The 18,373-nt window shown below is 48.3% G+C and overlaps 1 protein-coding gene across 3 annotated transcripts in view; it reads left to right on the top strand.

The window, feature by feature from the left end:
- SMARCAL1 (SNF2 related chromatin remodeling annealing helicase 1) overlaps window positions 1–12,884 on the top strand; it is a 63,108-nt gene extending 50,224 nt beyond the window's left edge. For all 3 annotated transcript variants that reach the window (XM_075933022.2, XM_075933020.2, XM_075933021.2), the window contains 7 exons: window positions 700–918; window positions 2,366–2,436; window positions 4,086–4,188; window positions 4,981–5,163; window positions 6,708–6,808; window positions 11,356–11,452; window positions 12,584–12,884. In XM_075933022.2, the coding sequence (XP_075789137.2) occupies window positions 700–918; window positions 2,366–2,436; window positions 4,086–4,188; window positions 4,981–5,163; window positions 6,708–6,808; window positions 11,356–11,452; window positions 12,584–12,781 (972 nt within the window). In that variant the 3' untranslated portion in view covers window positions 12,782–12,884. The remainder of the gene's footprint in view (window positions 1–699; window positions 919–2,365; window positions 2,437–4,085; window positions 4,189–4,980; window positions 5,164–6,707; window positions 6,809–11,355; window positions 11,453–12,583) is intronic.
- Window positions 12,885–18,373: the final 5,489 nt, after the last annotated feature.

Genomic DNA, 18,373 nt, shown 5'->3' with positions numbered 1-18,373 from the left:
CTGACCAATACAGTCCCGCACCTGGGCTCTCGCACACCTGCCTCCAGCACAGGAGAATGTTTCCTTCCACCCATGTCCCCTCACACACTCGAGCCAGGATGCCTTCCAGCTCCTGCCCAAACTCATGGCCTCTTCTGGCTGCCTGCCCCATGAAGCCGTTGCCCTTTCGTGAGTAGCTGCTCACCTTCCACGTAAAATCAATCGCAGCAGCAATATCTCCTTATGGACCTCATGGAGTCTCAGCTATTTTCAGGGGCACACAGCTGCTTGGAGTAGGGCTTTTGTGAGAAGGACTGGCGGGTGAAAGGGCCTCTCAGGGATCAGTCTTATCGTGTAAAGGCTTTTTTGAAGGAGGAAGGCTGTGCAGCATTTCCCTAAAGACAGGCCTGCTCCGGATCCACCTGCTCTCCTCTGGCAGTTTGCTCCCTAGCCATCCCCCTGGCTGAGAATGTTTCTTAAACTTTTTAAGACCGAGGAACACTAAACAATATTTTTTTTTAATGAAGAACACCAAGGATTGGGTGGGGGGGGGGTGATGGGTTATTGAGCAAAAAAAAAAAAAAATCGCCTGCCCCTTTAAGGGTGGCCATTTTGAACTCTGTTCTCCGTGGCACACCTCCAACTGCCTCATTTAAAAAACACTGGCTTAAAGGCTCTGATGGGGTTTGTAACTGCTGATTGTGCTTTCCTTTTCCTCAGATGCCATGGGGCTGGGTCTACTCCGGGTCTTCCAACCTAGGAGAACTGAAGCTTTTACTGGAAGAGTCGGTCATGATCCGCCGCCTGAAATCTGACGTGCTCTCTCAGCTTCCAGCAAAGCAGCGCAAAATGGTTGTGGTGTCTCCGGACGGCATTAATTCAAAGACTAAGGCTGAGCTAGCCGCTGCTGCAAATGACATGGCCAAAGGATACACAAATGTGAGTCCAAAACTGCTAGTGTCCTGGGCTGTTGATAGTTCAGGTGCCTCTGTCTTTTCGAGATGAGTGAGCATTCTTAGCTCACTTCAAATCAGTGGAGAGCAGCTCCTAGATCCCAACATCAGCATCGAAATGTACAGCAGACGTAATCAAGGGGAACTGTTTTAAATGGCTCTTGTGGGTATCCAAGAATGCACATCAATAATCCTAACAGGTCAGCTGCCTCTTTCTTCAGTTTCTGCTCTTTCATCTTCTTGTCATGCTCTAGATCACTTTCATTTCCCACGTCACTCTCCCTAGCTGGGTGCCTTTTATCTCTTCTTCACTCTATTTATTGTCTTTCGCTCCTCTGGATTTACTCTCCTGCCTTACCTCATTAGCCCCACTTACCTGACAAATGTAACCAACAGGGCTGTGAATCACAGTTGTAGCCAACTGTTTTGTGTGTGTGTGTGTGTTTGTGTGTGAGAGAGAGAGAGCGAGAGAGAGAGCGAAAGCGAACGAACAGAGAACAGAAAATGCCTATTATAACCCGGTTAGAGACTTTTCTATGGCACTTACAAACTGGCAAACTGCTGTTTACCCTGGCAATGCCTCTGCTGTTTTTCCCATTTTACAGATGGGACTCTTGAGGTCTAGAGAGAGTTGAGTTCTATCTATCCGGGAGCTGGAGGTGTAATTTACCCACATTAGGTCTGATCAGCCTCATGCACTGACAATAGCAGCGTCATGAGTACATACCTAGGACTTTGGTCGGGATTGTACTGTGGCGGCTAGTCTGTACCACTGCATGGGCACAGGCCACAGTGGCAAAGCTAGCGCTCGCTGAAAAGGACTCAAACTTACACCTGGAAACATACCTGCAGTGACTTGTTCGAAGTCTGTAGCTGATCAAGGTTTCGGAAAGGCTTTTATCACTGGACCCATCTGTGCTAACATTGGTTATGATGCATTTTTCTGTCTGCACAGTAAGAAAAAAGCAAATTATGGCACGATTTGGCCACCCCGGTGCTTAAATATGGCTGTTTGTAGCGCAGATAGAGCCAGCACTGCATCTGTGGGGGAAATAAAACATGGTTCGCTTGAGAGCATACTCCTTCTGGTTTATGAATTTTAATTTTGAGCAGCTGGGGGGCAAATCTACTTCTCCCAGCTCTTGGGTGGTCCCCAGTCAGAATAGTACAGGTGCAGGTAGGCAGCAGGAGCAGAATTTTGGTAGTGCATGGAAGTGCTCCGGGGTGTGTGCGTACGTGTACACGCCTCACAGAGGTAAGTGCCACGTTTTCCTCTCCATGAATGAACTCTGTTTTGTAAATACCACGGTGTAGCGGTTGTCCGCTTTTCCCCAGCACAGCGCCTGACGGCGGCATCAGGCACGCAGGAGTGGCTGACACCGTGGAGGGAAGGCAGATTTGAAACTAACGTTCGGTTTTTCCCCTCTCTGCAGAAGCAACAGGAGAAGGAAGCGCTATTCCTCTTCTATAACAGAACCGCAGAAGCCAAAATCCGTGCCGTGATGTAAGTTGGGGGGTGGTCAGAGACTCAGAGGACTGGAAGGGACCTCGAGGCCTTTCAGGCCCGTTCCCTCCACTCGAGGGAGGAGTAAATATTATCTAGACCAGTGACTCTCCACCTGTTTATCATCGTGGGCTGCGTGCTGGCCCAGAATTTATGGGAGGTCGCAGGTTGAGAACCATGACACCCCCCCAAATAAACACCCCCAGTCCTCTATGCCCAGCGCAGTCACCCCCAGAGCAGGGCCGGGCAGCAGCTGGACTCCAGGACCAGACAGCAGCTAGAACTCAGACCCGGGGGGCCAGAAACCAGAAGCTGAGACAGAGAGGAGCCCCACGTAAAACCTGCGGATGTTGCAGCAGCCGGGCAAAACTCCTAGTTCCCAGTGCCCCTTACCCCCTCACTGTCCAGACAAACCTACCCACAGACACACTCTCCTGCCCTCTGCAGCTGCTCACCAGCCCCATTCTGGCTGGTGTGCTGGTGTAGGCAGCAAGACGCCATCTCCCCCTCAATAGACCCACCAGACTGGAGTGGCAAATTTTGAATGATTTTAGCGCACAGCTGGGATGCAGTCGTGTGCTAATTGGGCCACCAGTTGAGTACCCCTGATCTAGACCATCCCTGACAGGTGTTTGGAGATTCCTATTATGATGACACAGTCCACATCCTCCCTAGGCAATTTATTCCAGTGCTTAACCTCCCTGGCAAGACGTTTTGTCGAATGTCCAACCTGAACCGCCTTGGCTGCAATTTAAGCATGCTGCTGTTTGTCCTATCCTTGGAGGCTAATCCAGTGCCTCCTAGTGACCCAGCAAATTGTATTTGACTAGTGAGAAGAGAAAAACTGTGCCTTTGAGAGAAGATGGCTGCAAAATCAAGTGCAGCTTCAAGCCAGCCAACAAAAAAAAAAAAAGATTTACAACGCACAACGTTCTCTTCTTCCAGGATCTCTATACCTGCCCAGTTGTTTGATTATAATGGCAGAGAGGCCCAAATTGAGATGCCTAGTTCTGTATTTCAAGAATATGGATTTGGGGTTAGGACCTAGTCTTCTGGTTTGGGCTATTCTTTACTTGACATTGATGATTGAATTGGTTTGCTCCTTTTAAAGAGAAATTTAAAAAAACTTTCACTGCAGCCAACGTCATTGTCAACTGAGTTTAGTCTTTCGCTTCAAGACGTCCTGATGCATTTGTTCTTCATAGAAGTTTCCTTTGTGTAGAGAGACAACAGCATGAAATAAATGCATTTTGGGTAATTGCCTTCTGGATAACATAATGTATTGCACAAGATGTGTCGAGTTAGTAATACAAATGGATGCATGTGATGGATAAATGGAAATTACTTTAAGTTGGGCCACTCTGTGTTATCAAGGATGACTCAGTGACATACGAATAAAAATAGATACATTTGTCATTCAGTGACCAGCTGTCCAGAAAAATAATGGGTGATGTGTCCCTAGGTTGTTTTTTTTATATGTGGGTATCAAAGTAATGAATCAATACATACTATTGAAGTGCTATTTTCTGCTGACTGGTTTCCTGATTTCTGCCTCAGATGAACAATATTTCTTAGGATTTGAAAGTGATGTGTAAATGGGACAATAGAGACTTCAATAATATAACTTGGATTATTTGTTTTTAATTCAGAGAATATATCCTGGATTTACTGGAAAGTGGGAGACACAAATTCCTGGTGTTTGCTCATCACAAGACAGTACTAAATGCAATAAGCAAAGAGCTGGAGAAAACAGTAAGTTCTTAAATCAGGTTCCTGTTAATTTTTTTTATTCTTCCAACAGCAAAGCTCCTGAGAGTTCTGGCAAGTCTCCTACTGTGTGGAAGTTGGTGACACAGATATCGCTCCAAGGTGCCCCCTGACCATGATACCTGAGCCTCCAAAATGAGACAGTCTGAGTGATGCACATTCTGTGTACATGAGATCTATTGCTGCAGATGTTTCTTGCTGTTTACCACCACTGGAGTGATGTGTGTACGGCGCTGTTTTAGTACCGAATGGCGACACTGCCGCATTTCACGCCTCTTAGGAGAAGGTGGCGTGAAGGCAAAGGCAACCCCAGCTATACCTGCATTTCTTTAGTTTCTTGGGCCTGTGTAGCTGTGATTTTTTTCGCTTGCGTAGTGCTGCATAGTGGTCTTTCTCCTGTTTCTGTGTTGAGCAGAGGTCAACTTTCCATGCCAGTCTCATCTGATTTATCAGAGTCTCCAAGTTCATGAGGTGGGCTGTGAGCAATGTTCCCTCTAATCTTTTTCCGTCCATGTGCAGATTTTTTTCCATCCATGTGGGGAATAATTTTTCATGTGCACTGAGGCAGGTGCAAATGTGCACCACCAAGAGAAATACAAAACCTAAATGTGGGCACTCTGCTGAACAGCTGGGCAACACTGGAATCTCTTCTGAGTCTCTGCAGCCTTGTCGCTTCCCCAGTCACAAACCCAGATGAGGGGTAGGAAATTCTCTAAAACTTGGGTAAATAAAGACCCGCTAACGATTTTTTTCTTCACCGCTCTCTCCTCCTCCCAGCACGTGGGGTACATTCGCATTGATGGCTCCACATCTTCTGCCGAGCGCCAGTCTCTGTGCCAGAAGTTCCAGTTCTCCGAGAAGCACTCTGTGGCTGTCTTGTCCCTCACTGCTGCCAACACGGGGCTGACGCTTTCTTCAGCTGACTTGGTGGTGTTCGCGGAGCTGTTCTGGAACCCTGGGGTAAGGAGCCGAAGGTGGCAGTGTGACTTGAAGTGGTGCGCTCCGGCGGAGAGAGCGCTGGGTCGGGACTCAGGAGACCTGGGGAAGTTGTGTCGCTGCTCACTACCTCAGTTTCCCCATCTGTAAAATGGAGCTATTGATGCTACCCTTTGCTGGGAAGTGCTCCAAGGTGACACAGATTATTGTTTCCTGTCTCTGAAGCCCAGCCCTCCTGTCCGGGATCATGAGAACCGCTGTCGAGCAGCTGGTTGCTTTGAACGGGCCCTTCTTCAGTCGTGTCCTTCTTCCCCCTCTCTGATTGTCCATCGGATGCCACTGGCCCCGGCATTTTGCTCCAGGCCTATCTACTCGGGGGTGGAGGGGGAGGGGAGGGGAGAGTCTGCAGCCAATAGCAAATAAGTCCGTGGTAAAGAGGTGGTCTGAGCTCACGCCGCAGATTCCAGGCCCTGTCTCTCTAGGTTTGCAGGTTCATGCGGCTTCCATGTTTTACTAGGTCTTGATTTAGACTCCTGGGACCTGATCCTGGAAGTAACTTCACTCCCCTGGATTTCAGTGGGCATAAGGGTGCATGCCGCAGGTCCGGCTCCTAAGCAGCACCGCCCCTGCCTGAGCAAATCCTTATCGGATAGTCGAGTCGACTCGTCGCTCCTCTCCCCACCCCCCGCCTTGATCAGGTAGAGGCAGCAAAGGAGGGGAAAGAGGGAGTACTTCAAAGCGGCAGCGGCGCGTGGAGCCTGAGGTCAGCTGGGGACTCCCTAGCTGACCCTGTGCTCTGTGCGGCATTTCTACAGAATCCAGAGTCACCTGGCGAGTCCCCTGCTAACCCCAGGCTCCATGCGGGCACTTCCCCTTTGAAATGCACAAGAGCCCCTGCTGTTTGCTTTTTGGACTCCTGCTGCACATTGCCTGGCTGTTTTCAGAGAACTAGCCACAAGGACTCCAAGATCTCTCTCGTGAGTCCTTAGAGCTAAATGAGTCCCCATCATTTTGTATGTGTAGTTGGGATTATTTTTTGCAGTGTGCAGTACTTTGTGCCAGTTGTCTGTCTGTCTCTCTCTCTCACACTCACACTCACTCTCACACATGGAGTCTCTCTCTCTCATCTGATAATGCAGGAACTGAGTGAAGGGAATTCTTTTAGCAGCTGATTGTTTAAAGGGCATCAGAGAAAGTGCCCTAGAGGCAGGTAAATGTTTGGGGTTCAGGTGCTGGCCTGGGATCTCAACTCAGATTCTTGCTTTGTCACAAATTTCCTGCATGTCCGAAGGCAAGTTGGTTCATCTCTCTGTCTCCTCAGTTCCTCTTGTAGAAAAGGGGGGGAATAGCCCTTCCATCCTCCTGTCCATTGGGCACTTGTCTGTTTAGGTTATAAATTCATAGGGGGAGGGGCCAGGCTGGGCCTGCGCTGGGCCCTGATCTCAGCAGGGCATGCCTGGTGCTAATAGGGTATAATTAGGGGTCGTTAAGCGTCAGAAACAAAGTCCCTATTTCCTGGGGCCGGTTTTGTAAATCCTTGTGTGTTACCCTGTTCGTTGCTTTCTCAGGTTTTGATTCAAGCAGAAGATCGGGCGCATCGAATTGGCCAAACCAGTTCTGTTGACATTCACTACCTGGTGGCGAAAGGCACGGCTGATGACTACTTATGGTAGGGAGTGGCATATGCTCTGTCCAGCTGTTCATCTGTCTCTTTGACTTCTCCATGCTGGTACTCTCCTCGGTACATTGGGGGGGGAGGCAGTTACGTGCTCTCAGGGTGCTGAGAGAGTGAGGCTTGTGACATGCTCGGTTTGGAGCGAGGCTTTCTAAAGGGCAAAGTCTTATTAACAGTCTGGCCTTGTCACTGAAGGGGACGAGCCAGTAAAACAGACGTGTATCACCTTCGTTAGCGCTTGGCTTGGAAACCTCCAAGGAAAGGCCGTTGGGTGGCTCATTCTGAGGGTGCATCTCTACTGCACCATTGTTTCGAGATAATGAGAGTGATTTCGAAATAACAATGCACGCGTCTACACAGCCATTCTGTTATTTCGAAATAACGGCTTATTCCAAAATCTGTAAACCTCATTCTATGAGGAATAACGCCTGTTCCAAAATAGCTATTGTAGGCACTCCACTGATGCTATTTTGAAATAGACCCTTCCCAGGGCCATTGTAAGTTATGCCTCCCCAGTGCCTCTAAATCGAGATAGGCTTCCCTAACATAGATGAGCTGCCTCGGACTCATTTTGAGGCTTCCCTGCAGTGTCAAATTAGTATGTTGAAATAAGATGCACCCAGAGTGGTCAGCAGAGATCTGGCCCATACAACTGCCTGCGTCCTGAGTTGCTGGGCACACAGAGGAAGGCCGATCTGCTGTCTCCCATGTCGCTCCTCAGCAAAGCCACCTCATCAGCTCACAAAGAAGCATTGAAGTGTCCCGGCGGGAACACAGTTCATCCCGCTTTGGCTTGTAGGCAGGTTGGTGGGATGAAGGGCTCACGAGGATTCTGGGAGTACAGTGTGATGGGAAGGGAATCTGCAATCGAGGGAGGAAAACGATCCACCAGCTGGTACTTGGTCCGAAATTATATCTTTCCATTAGCTCATCAGCAAGAGTAAATGAGCTGAAGTGAACTTCTACAGTTCCCAGAATATCATGATTGCAAATAATTACAGCCTTGCATCACAAGGAACTGGAAACCGACATGTCGCCCACATTTCAAGGAACGCTAATGACAGTAATTTGGCTTTTTATTTGTACAGTGCCGTCCATGCAATCGCTCATGCTTGACTGGAAGGAAACGTGCTTTTCAGAGGAGGGCATACTTATCCTTTCGCTCGTCCTCCCTCTCATGCCCACTCCGGGGGATTGGGGGTCATTTTATTAATGAAGGGTCATTAGTTGTGCGTTGGTGTTCGCTTCTTCCTAGTTTCCTGTCATGTGCTGCAAATCCTAGGACTGGGAAATAGAAACGGTCACTCTGGTTCCACCCTATGGAGCCAATTTCTCACTTGGAACTTAACACCCTCCAAATATTTGTCAGTTGCAATCACATCCTCTTTCCCCTTAGTTCAGCTGCCCATGTGTAGCTCTTCCCCTTTACATCCAGGTCATTCCCGTTTAGCCTCTCTAATCCAGGCTACTGCTTTTTTTTCCCCTCTGAATTCCTCTATTTACAATCTCTGGCCCTGAGGTGCCCAAAACTTAACACAGCGTCCTAGGGGTGTGCATACAAACAGAAAATGGCCTAGTGAAATTGACGTGGGTTACTAGGACTGGCTCTGCTAGCATGGTGCCTGTCCTAAGATGAAAGGGCTGGTGCGTGTCAATACTCCAAGATGGTAGTTTTTCATTGGCCCATGGTAAATGACACCACAAAACCAAGGATACGTCTGAGATGCCCCAACGATGTTTTGATCCGCTGGAAAGACGGCCAAAACTTCCTCGTATACTTCCACCACAAGCTCAACCGCCACACACTGTCTGTCAGACTCTCGCTAGAACCCTCCCCCATCAGCATCAATTTCCCAAGCACCATGATCGGCTTCAGCTATGGAATCCTACGGACAGCTGTATTCAAGAATCCCACAGAACCGGTACCCGCCCCTAGGACACCAAGACCTCTGTTATCCACAGCTAGGCACTCCTATACCACAGATGTTCCCAGAAGAGAGTCTGAGGCTACATCTAGATTGCACGCCTTTTTCGACAGAGGCTTTGTCGACAGATGCTGTCGACAAAGCCTCTGTCGAAAAAGAGCATGTAGACTACGATCAGTATTGTTGACAAAGCAAGCCGCTTTTTTGAAAGAGTGTCTAGATGCTCTCCTTTGAAAAAGCACAGTTTGCATGGAATAGCGCCTTTTGTCGAAAGTACTTTCGGGGAAAAAAAAGGCATTATTCCTCGTAAAATGAGGTTTACTGCCGTCGACAAAACTGCCGCGTTCTGTTGACTTACTGTCAACAGAACGCGGTGGTAGTGTAGACGCGGGTCTAGTTTCGTGGACAAAAGCCAACTTTTGTGGACAAAACCCTGTAGTCTAGACACACCCTGAGAGACACACCTTGACTCACTTAAAATGGACTGTTACAAGTAAGGATATGCCACCGGAGAAATAGATCTCGTCATGGAACGGACCACCCCAGCGCTCTGAGAATACCCGCTTCAGTATACGGGGGGAACCCTCCTCTTGCCCACCCCTTACCACATATCACCCCACGGTGGCACCCATATGGGGCATTATTAAACAATTACAACTCCTCCACGATGGGAGGAAAGACATTTTTTGAAAAGAAGTTTTTTGAAACTTCCTCTGCTGGCCTTGAGACAGTACCTCAACCTCACCAAGCTCCTCCTCAGAAGCAAGCTACCCTCAGGCCATGGGTTACCCCCCCAAAGTGGCCCCAAATCCTGCTAGCATCAATGCAAAACCTTCAGCCATATCTCCACTGCTACAGCGATTGACATTCCCAACACAAACCGTGCAAACCGTGTGGGTCCTACACATGCCTTTCACATTATTGTGTAAAAACTTAAAAAAATAACAAGTAGTCTAGCAGCACCTTAAAGACTAACAAAACATGTAGATGGTATCGTGAGCTTTCGTGGGCACAACCCACTTCTTCAGATGACAGGAAGCTCACGATACCATCTACGTGTTTTGTTAGTCTTTAAGGTGCTGCTAGACGATTCGTTGTTTTTTACGTTTTTCCAGTTACAAGCTAACTCAGCTCCCCCTCTGAAGCTTTTGAACATTATTGTGTGTATCTCAACTATGTGGGTGAAACCAGACACTCACTGGGCACTCAAATGAACTTGCAGGAGGAAAATGATAAAAGGCGAAACTTCCATAGCACCCAGAGGCAAGTGCTTTTCTTCACAAAACCATCACTCGGTATCAAACCTCTCAGTCCTTCTCCTCAAACATAAGAACATAAGAACGGCCATACTGGGTCAGACCAAAGGTCCATCTAGCCCAGTATCCTGTCTACCGACAGTGGCCAGCACCAGGTACCCCAGAGAGGGTGAACCGAAGACAATGATCAAGCAATTTGTCTCCTGCCATCCCTCTCCAGCCTCTGACAAACAGAGGCCAAGGACACCATTTTATCCCCTGGCTAATAGCCTTTTATGGACCTAACCTCCATGAACCTATCCAGCTTCTCTTTAAACTCTATTATAGTCCTAGCCCTCACCGCCTCCTCTGGCAAGGAGTTCCACAGGTTGACAACACGCTGTGTGAAGAAGAACTTCCTTTTATTAGTTTTAAACCTGCTACCCATTAATTTAATTTGGTGTCCTCTAGTTCTTCTATTATGGGAACCAATAAATAACTTTTCTTTATCGGCCCTCTCCACACTACTCATGATTTTATAGACCTCTATCATATCCCCCCTCAGTCTTCTCTTTTCTAAACTGAAAAGTCCCAGTCTCAGTATCAAGGAAACTTGATAACTCTGCTTGGCACTGAAACGCACACAAAGACATTGGAATAGTGGTAGAGATGTAGCCGTGTTAGTCTGGGGTAGCTGAAGCAAAATGCAGGACAATGTAGCACTTTAAAGACTAACAAGATGGTTTATTAGATGATGAGCTTTCGTGGGCCAGACCCACTTCCTCAGATCAAAAAACATTGGACTTTTGGCTCATATAACAGTCTGTCACCTACTATCTCGCCTTTGTTTTATGATTGGAGAGGTGTTAACTGCCCACCTCACCTTGAATTTACCTGTTGATTTACCTGTTCCCCCCCTTGTGTTTAGCTGTGAGACTGAGGTTTTGTTCATACTTAAAAATGTATGCCTTAAATTGAGTGTGGCCCAGCACTCTGTGTGAACCCCCTCCACAAGGGGAATAGCTAACAGCGCTGGGAGCTGCCTGGTACACACTGGTGCTTAACAGCGCTGTAACTTGTGGTGCTGGAAGCTAAAGGGGAAGCGGGTGGAGGTCACAGCCCTGAGCCAGAAAATTACAGTGCTGTAGAGTGCCAGTAGAGACTTAGCCTGAGTACCCAGACAGGAAGAATGGAAGCTCGAAAGCTTGTCTCTTTCACCAGTAACAGTGAGTGCGATGAAAGAGATCACCCTCCCTCTCCTCCCCCCTTGCCTCTCCTGACAAATGATTCTGTATTCTGCTACCAAGAGAGGAGCCTGTGACATCTTAAAGGTTCCCACTTGCCTTGCGGGTGAGATTTGGTGCTTGTCGTCTTCCCCTAGGCCCATGATTCAAGAGAAGATAAGAGTGCTGGGTGAAGCTGGTCTTTCTGAAGCCAGTTTCTCTGAAACCGCGGAAGCCACTAATTACTTCTACAAGGTAAGTGATGTGAAAGTAGGACAGGCCTTACAGGATGGGGCACTGTTGACCGAAGATACTCTGTGAACAGCGTAGCTGGAAATGACATTCCTTAGGTCGAGGTGCCAGGGGGTCTCCACTTCAAAAACTCTCCTGTCGGCTTCCCTTTTACTACTAGTTCCTGTGGAGTACCGGAGTCAATGAGAGCCATCGGTGGTTAATTTAGTGGGTCTGTACTAGACCTGTTAAATCGATCCCTGGGGGAATCAATTGCCAGAGCACTGATTTCCTGGTAGGTGAAGACCTGCCCTGAGATGTTAACTGGAGGCGTTAAACTGACCAAACGTGCTCGAGTGAGCTGTTAACAGAGGAGGAGAGCTGGCCCCAGTTCTGCCTTCAGTGCAGGGCACCTTCCTCCCTGAGGTGTGCTGGAATGGACCCTCCATGCAAAGAGCCCAGTCTTGTGATGCGGAAGGTGGCCCTGGTGCCTCTGCCTCACCATTTCCTCAGGCCCCTCTAGCCCTGTGGGGATTTCGCCCTGTGGGAGGGAACCACACGGGAAAGAGGGTGGAGTCAGGGCAGCCATGTTGTCCCCCAACTGTCACTCAGCAGGCTTTGTGCTCATAATGTACATACAGCTCTAGGCTCTGTTACCATCTGCTGAGCCCGCATTCCCTGGGAGACCAAGCACAGCCCTGACCAATGGAGTCCTTGCTGGAGCTGCCAGGGACCAGAGCCGGCAGGGAGCACAGGACCTCCATGTGTGTATATGCCTGGCCTCTTGCCGCTCCTCACAGGGATCCGTGAGAGCCGCCCCTTAGCTTTCACTGTGAGGAAATCTCCATGAGGAAATGCTTAGAGACATTTCCATGGGAAAAGCTCCCCCTAAATGTTGCGGCTCAACCCCTTCCTTTCCCTGCACCTCTGAGAAAATAGGGGCATGCGGCTTCGTTGCAGAGGGCACAGCAGTCGAGATGAGGTCAGGTGAGTCCCTGCCGGTCTCGCCCAGGCCTGTCGCACGCTAGAATTCCATTCTCCATGGGTCAGGGGAGCCGTGAGGGAAACCAGAGCTGGGAGCGAATGATCGTCGCCAGCGCTTTGGCTTGCTCGTTGCGACCCTGTGTGCGGAACCTCTCTGCTCTCGTTTCACAGCAAGATCCGAAGCAGCAGACCATTTACGACCTTTTCCAGAGGACCTTATCGGAACAGGGAGACGACCTCGACGAAGCTTTGCTCGTGGAGGCGGTCGACGCTTGCCAGGCGTCTGAGCCCAGGAGTGCGGCAGTGGACCCCTCCTCGACGAGTCCATGTAAGAAACGGCGTCTGGAAGATTTTTTTACCAGACGATAACCAGAAAGGAAGAGACACTTAAAAGATCTTTATTTATGTTTTAAAAAACTCCACAGAATCATTGTATTATTTTGAGTTTCCAAAAATAAAACACATGAATGGGTTTGAGAAGATTTTCTCTTATTTCTGTAACTTGTTCATCCCTCCCCCCCAAAAAAGGGCGGAAGGAGGAGGTACGTGTCTGGGTGAACGAATGGAGGGCGCAGTGTCCCAAGTCCTGAATCCTAACCCTGCCTTTACCAATGACTCACAATAGCCTTCGGCAAGGAATGTCACTTCTGGGCCTCAGTTTCCCTACCTGTTTGCTTTGCAAATAATGCTCACCTGTTCCCATTGCAGGAGTGTCACATGGAGGAACTAGCAAATGGGTACAGGCTGCCTTGAACAGTGAGAGAGCCAAATTAAGGCAAAATATTGCCACCCCAAAGACCTTCACCTGCTACTGATATATACAAGAGCCAATTCCCCCGCCAGGCAGCTACTGCTGAGATGGTAGGGGGCAGCTTAGCAGCAGTCTGGGGCACAACAGAGCAGAGATGAGGATTTTGGATACTGGAGTAGTTCTGGGGGATGTACGTGTATAAAACCAGTAACGGTGTAACCAATCAAAATTCTGTTACCTGGGAAGGGTGCTGTAAAATTCCCGGCTCCTGGCCCTGCGCTCCCTAGCAGAGTTGAACCGTTAACAGGAAACCCATAAGCATCAGCTTCTGGGTTAACCAGTGAACTGGTTAAACTCGCATCCTTAGTAGGTCTCTAGATCTGCAACAAGTGAAGAGGATCATTACCATCAGGACCTTGACCCCACGTTTTCCGAATGGCCTGGGCTAACAGGTAAGCCTATATGACCATCTATAGCAGCAGAGGGCCACCTGCGGCCCGTTGGGACTCTGTATGTGGCCCACAAGACATTTTGCTTATCGCTGCTCACACGCAGGGTTGCCACATTCTGCTGGTTTTTGTCCGTGTCGGGTTTTTTCCCCTACCAGTGAAGCGACACGCACTTACAGTAATCGTACGTGGGGGGAGGACATGCTGATAACACACAGCATTGACCATGAGAGCCGTTTGGTCCCTCTGCCTCCAACCAAAGTGCTGCTCCTGTTCAACCTGCACGTTCTAAGCACAATTAGCAAAACTATCTTATGCCGGGAGCCTGTCTTGGCTACGACAACCTTGTATACCACTGAGATGGAGGAGGGTCACTCATGTGGCCTGCTCACTAGCCCAGGTTGTCCATTGCTGATCGACCTGCAGTTACTGCACACCACAGTTATTAAATCACATCCTGAAGACCCCCATGCAGTAAGCTTAGAAAGTGATGTGTCTACCTTGGGATGGAGAAGGACTGAAGTGATCCAACCAAGATTTGAATCCGTGACTACCATGGATTTGCCATAGCCTCTTGTTAAGCTTCCTTCCGCCCCCATATTTTCTCTCCACTGTGTTTGGTTTTGATTGACGTGCCAACTGAGGCTCAAAATCATCTCTGCCATCCAGAGACACGTACGGAAATGCTTGTATGCGCTCTCGCTCATTTACAGAAGAAACCACACTTCAGGAAACAGGCTTCAGACCAGGGACTGGCAATAATTTTTGACGGGGCCACTTCAGACATTTTTGAAGTGGTCCCAGGCCACCCCGAAAAGGGCGGTACCTCAGGAGGAAAGGGGGCCAGGACACTTCCTGCTTTCCCACCCACAGAGCCTGATTGGCGTGGGGGTGGGGGAGTGCATGACGTCTCCTCCTGCCCTGCCCCCATCCTGCAAGGAACTTGGGGCACTTAGAAGTGCCTGGCCCCTCGCAGGGTGGGAGGAGACTTCGCACACTCCCCACCAGATCCCTGGCCTGTGGAGGCTCTTTTGCCCACCTCTGCTTCAGACTCAGCCCTTTGCATGAAGAGAAATTGATTCCACAGTTCTCTTATGTGCTCTGTGCACCTGCTGCTGCTTTGATTTGGAGTCTTGTCTCACATCTGCGCCTGGAGGTCTTAGAAGTACCCGAGCCAGTAGAAGCATTAGCATTTATTTAAATTATTTACAGTAGTTGCCGCTCGGATCTCTTTGGTGAACAATTCATCACCTTTAAGTGCTTTAGCTCTGATAAGGGACATTTGCTTATAGCCGGGGTATCCAATCCATTCTGAAGCAGTGGTTACTGCTATAGTGAACTAGCCACGTTCTTCTGAAAATGTAAATCATGTTGTGAGCCAACTAGCCACCCTCAACCAGCCAAAGAGCCACATGGGGCTAGCGGCCAGCCTGTTGGACACCCCGGGCTTCTAGGCTAGGTGCCAACCACTCCTTTGATGGGCATTTTGTATCCCTCTAAGACTGCTATTATATTGTCCCCTTTAGGACCCGTAATTCGCTGCCATTGCAGTGCCACTGTGGAGTGGTGGAGGTTTTAGTGGAGAAAGGCCTGTCGGGCGTCTGTGCCACCCAACTCTGCTCTGACTACAGTTAGATGGCACGGTGGTGTACCCTCCCCTGTTGCTACTCTGCTGCAGTGGCGGTGACTTACGGATCTTGAGCGAATCTGCCAGACTACAGGAGGTCAAGATCGTCTAGCAACATCACCCACACTGCCACTGCTTACTGGGCTCTGAGAAGACATGTAGGGGTTAATTGGAGCTAAAGAACAACCCAGACACTGAGGCTGCATCTAGACTAGCATGATTTTCCGGAAATGCTTTTAACGGAAAAGTTTTCCATTAAAAGCATTTTCGGAACAGAGCATCTAGATTGGCACGGATGCTTTTCCGCAAAGGCACTTTTTGTGGAAAAGCGTCCGTGCCAATCTAGATGCGCTTTTTCGCAAAAAAGCCCCGATCACCATTTTCGCGATCGGGGCTTTTTTGCGGAAAACAAATCTGAGCTGTCTACACTGGCCCTTTTGTGCAAAAGCGACTTTTGCCTGAACGGGAGCAGAACAGTATTTCCACAAGAACACTGACAATCTTACATGAGATCGTCAGTGCTCTTGCGGAAATTCAAGTGGCCAGTGTAGACAGCTGGCAAGTTTTTCTGGAAAAGCTGGCCAGTCTAGACACAGCCTGAGAGCCTGGACTGGTGGCTGTAAACAAACTTTATGGGACTGTAGGAAACTTGGCCCCCAGAGGTTGCAGACCATAGTGTGCTGGACTAGAGAGGCTCCACCTGTAGAAACTGCCCAGGATTTGGCTGGGCATGTGTAATTGACAGTGTGTTATGTAAGAATGAATAGGAGTCCGTTGTATGAATTTTCCACGGTGACAGTACATCTCCCAGTAACCATCTGTGGAGAAAGGAACAAACTCCATTCTTACACTTTGCCTCTCACTGCTGCTGTTTAGCCAGGGTCCTTAGCTGCAGATGATTACCAGACAATACTTAAAAGCATTATTGACACCAAAGCAAGAGACTTCTGCCCTGTGAACACATTGACAATGCCAATGCTTTCCCTAATTAAGGTTTTGTCGCATAATTGACTGCAAATAGCAGCCCATAAGTGTGAAAATGTCCTACAAGATTCATATGCATCTGGTCCAGAGCCTCAGTGATTCATTCATGGCTATGAAAAACGAGTTCTCACTTGTAGGCTGCAGATTGAAAGGATCGCAGGAGGAAAATGAGAGAGGAGAAAAGTCCAACTGTGGACGTTCGATCGAAAGAGCCACATGCAGGAGACTATTGTCCAGCCCTGTGTAGGTGCCTACCTGCACAAGCCTCTCGATCAGTGTTTCTTAAACATTTTGAGACCACGGAACACCAAACAATAATTCTTTTTAATGCGGAAAACCTATGCTCAGTGGTTTGATCTCTGGCCTGCTAAACCCAGGGTTGTGAGTTCAATCCTTGCAGAGGCCATTTAGGGATTTGGGGCAAAAATTTGTCAGGGATGGTACTTGGTCCTGCTGTGAAGGCAGGGGACTGGACTCGATGACCTTTCAAGGTCCCTTCCAGTGCTAGGAGATAGGCAATCTCCATTTATGTATTTATTTATTTATTTTATGAATATTTTCTTTAAAAAAAAAAAAAAGTCAGACAAAACAAGACAAAAACAAAGAAGAGGTCGCGGCACACCTGCGAGTTGTTCATGGAACACCAGTGTCCGCAGAACATAGTTTAAGAAACGCTGTTCTAGATGACATTGGTGGATGTCTCTCCCCAATGGCTCTCAACAGCTTGCAGCTAACCCTTTACAGACTGTGCTAACCTGTGGCCATTTGAAAGAGGGTTGTATTCAGTGGGCTGCAGGAAGCAGTGAAAGGGATGGGGAGAGGCTTCATGCACAAGTCTTATCTTCTCTGAGGAATGATTTTCTTCCTCCCATCAGTGCGAGGAGCAGGAGCGGCAAATAGTCGCCGTCTGAAATCTGCGTCTTTGGACAATTCTGCCTCCCATCAAAGTCTCTATTTACTCTTATCTCCATGCTGCTAAATCTCCAGTTCCACGCAAGGACATCCGGTATACTCTTGCTCTGGAATGGGGCTCATAAAATCACAGCTGGATCTCAGCAGAGTCGCTGAGACTTTTCAAGAACATTTGACATTCGCGTTGCTCTTTCAAGCGTAAAAAGAGAAGAAAATCTTCCCCTGGAGAAAAGGGCTTTTAACGATTTAGTCAAGATTGCTCGTTGCTGGTACACAGCCTGTTTATACCCTCCAGGTCCTCAGAAAAGGTCCATCTACAGTGGAAGGTGGGGTGAGATCTTGCACAAGTTTGCATCCGACTGTAGCCACGGAGTATGTGCCTCAGATCCCCAATGAGTACCGTAAATTAGCGAATATAACATACGTCCAAGTATAACATGCATTCATATTACCCACAGTTTTTCTATCGTGTGTAAAAAAATGTTAGAAAACCCGCAGACGTACATAAACTGCAGAGACTTCTGCCGCCTTCATAAAAGAATCTGGCGGTCTTTGATGTGGTTGCCATGTGCCAGCTATCAAGATTGAAGATTGCGACATCATGCAGCCCGATAATACTGGGTCTTGTTATTTTATTTTAGTAAACACAACAACATTGCCGCTCTTATTCAATTATTATTAAATCGAAGATGCTGATTTTATTATGTTGATCTTGTTGTCTTGTAATACGAGTAAAATGAGCAAAAATCAAATTGCATAAGACGCGGACATATGTACTCTGCAGAGGGGCAGGGCGTGGTCGGTAAAAACATGGACAACCCGTGGGCTATATTCGCTAATTTATGGTCCATACTCAGGCAGTTAGCCCATCCCGTTGCCATGGCTGCTTTCTATTTTTAGCACTCCTGTTCGACAAGAGCTAGCATGGGTATGGCTCCTACAGCCGGGAATTGCACCCCCAGCCAGAAGTACACACATTTCTGCAGACGGTGCAGCTAGTTGGAGACAGGCAGCAGGGCATTCCAGAAAGTCTAAGGTCTCCATTCTTGATTGTATCCAGTTGCTTCCCTTTTATTTTAAGAGGATTCCCTGTTTGCTAGTCCTCCAGAACTCGTGTATGCTGGAAGGTTAATGTTATTACTGCATACAGGGATTCATGGCAAACAGTTTGCCATGTGTATTAATAATGTGGAAGTTTAACTACAGTTTTTTCCCTCAAAGGACTTTCAGAAATGAGT

This window comes from Pelodiscus sinensis, chromosome 7, assembly GCF_052426305.1.
Source record: "Pelodiscus sinensis isolate ZL-2025 chromosome 7, ASM5242630v1, whole genome shotgun sequence".
In the NCBI taxonomy this organism is placed as follows: Eukaryota; Metazoa; Chordata; order Testudines; family Trionychidae; genus Pelodiscus; species Pelodiscus sinensis.
The sequence above is the reverse complement of the archived record's forward strand: the minus strand, read 5'-3'. Positions and strand labels throughout refer to the sequence as shown.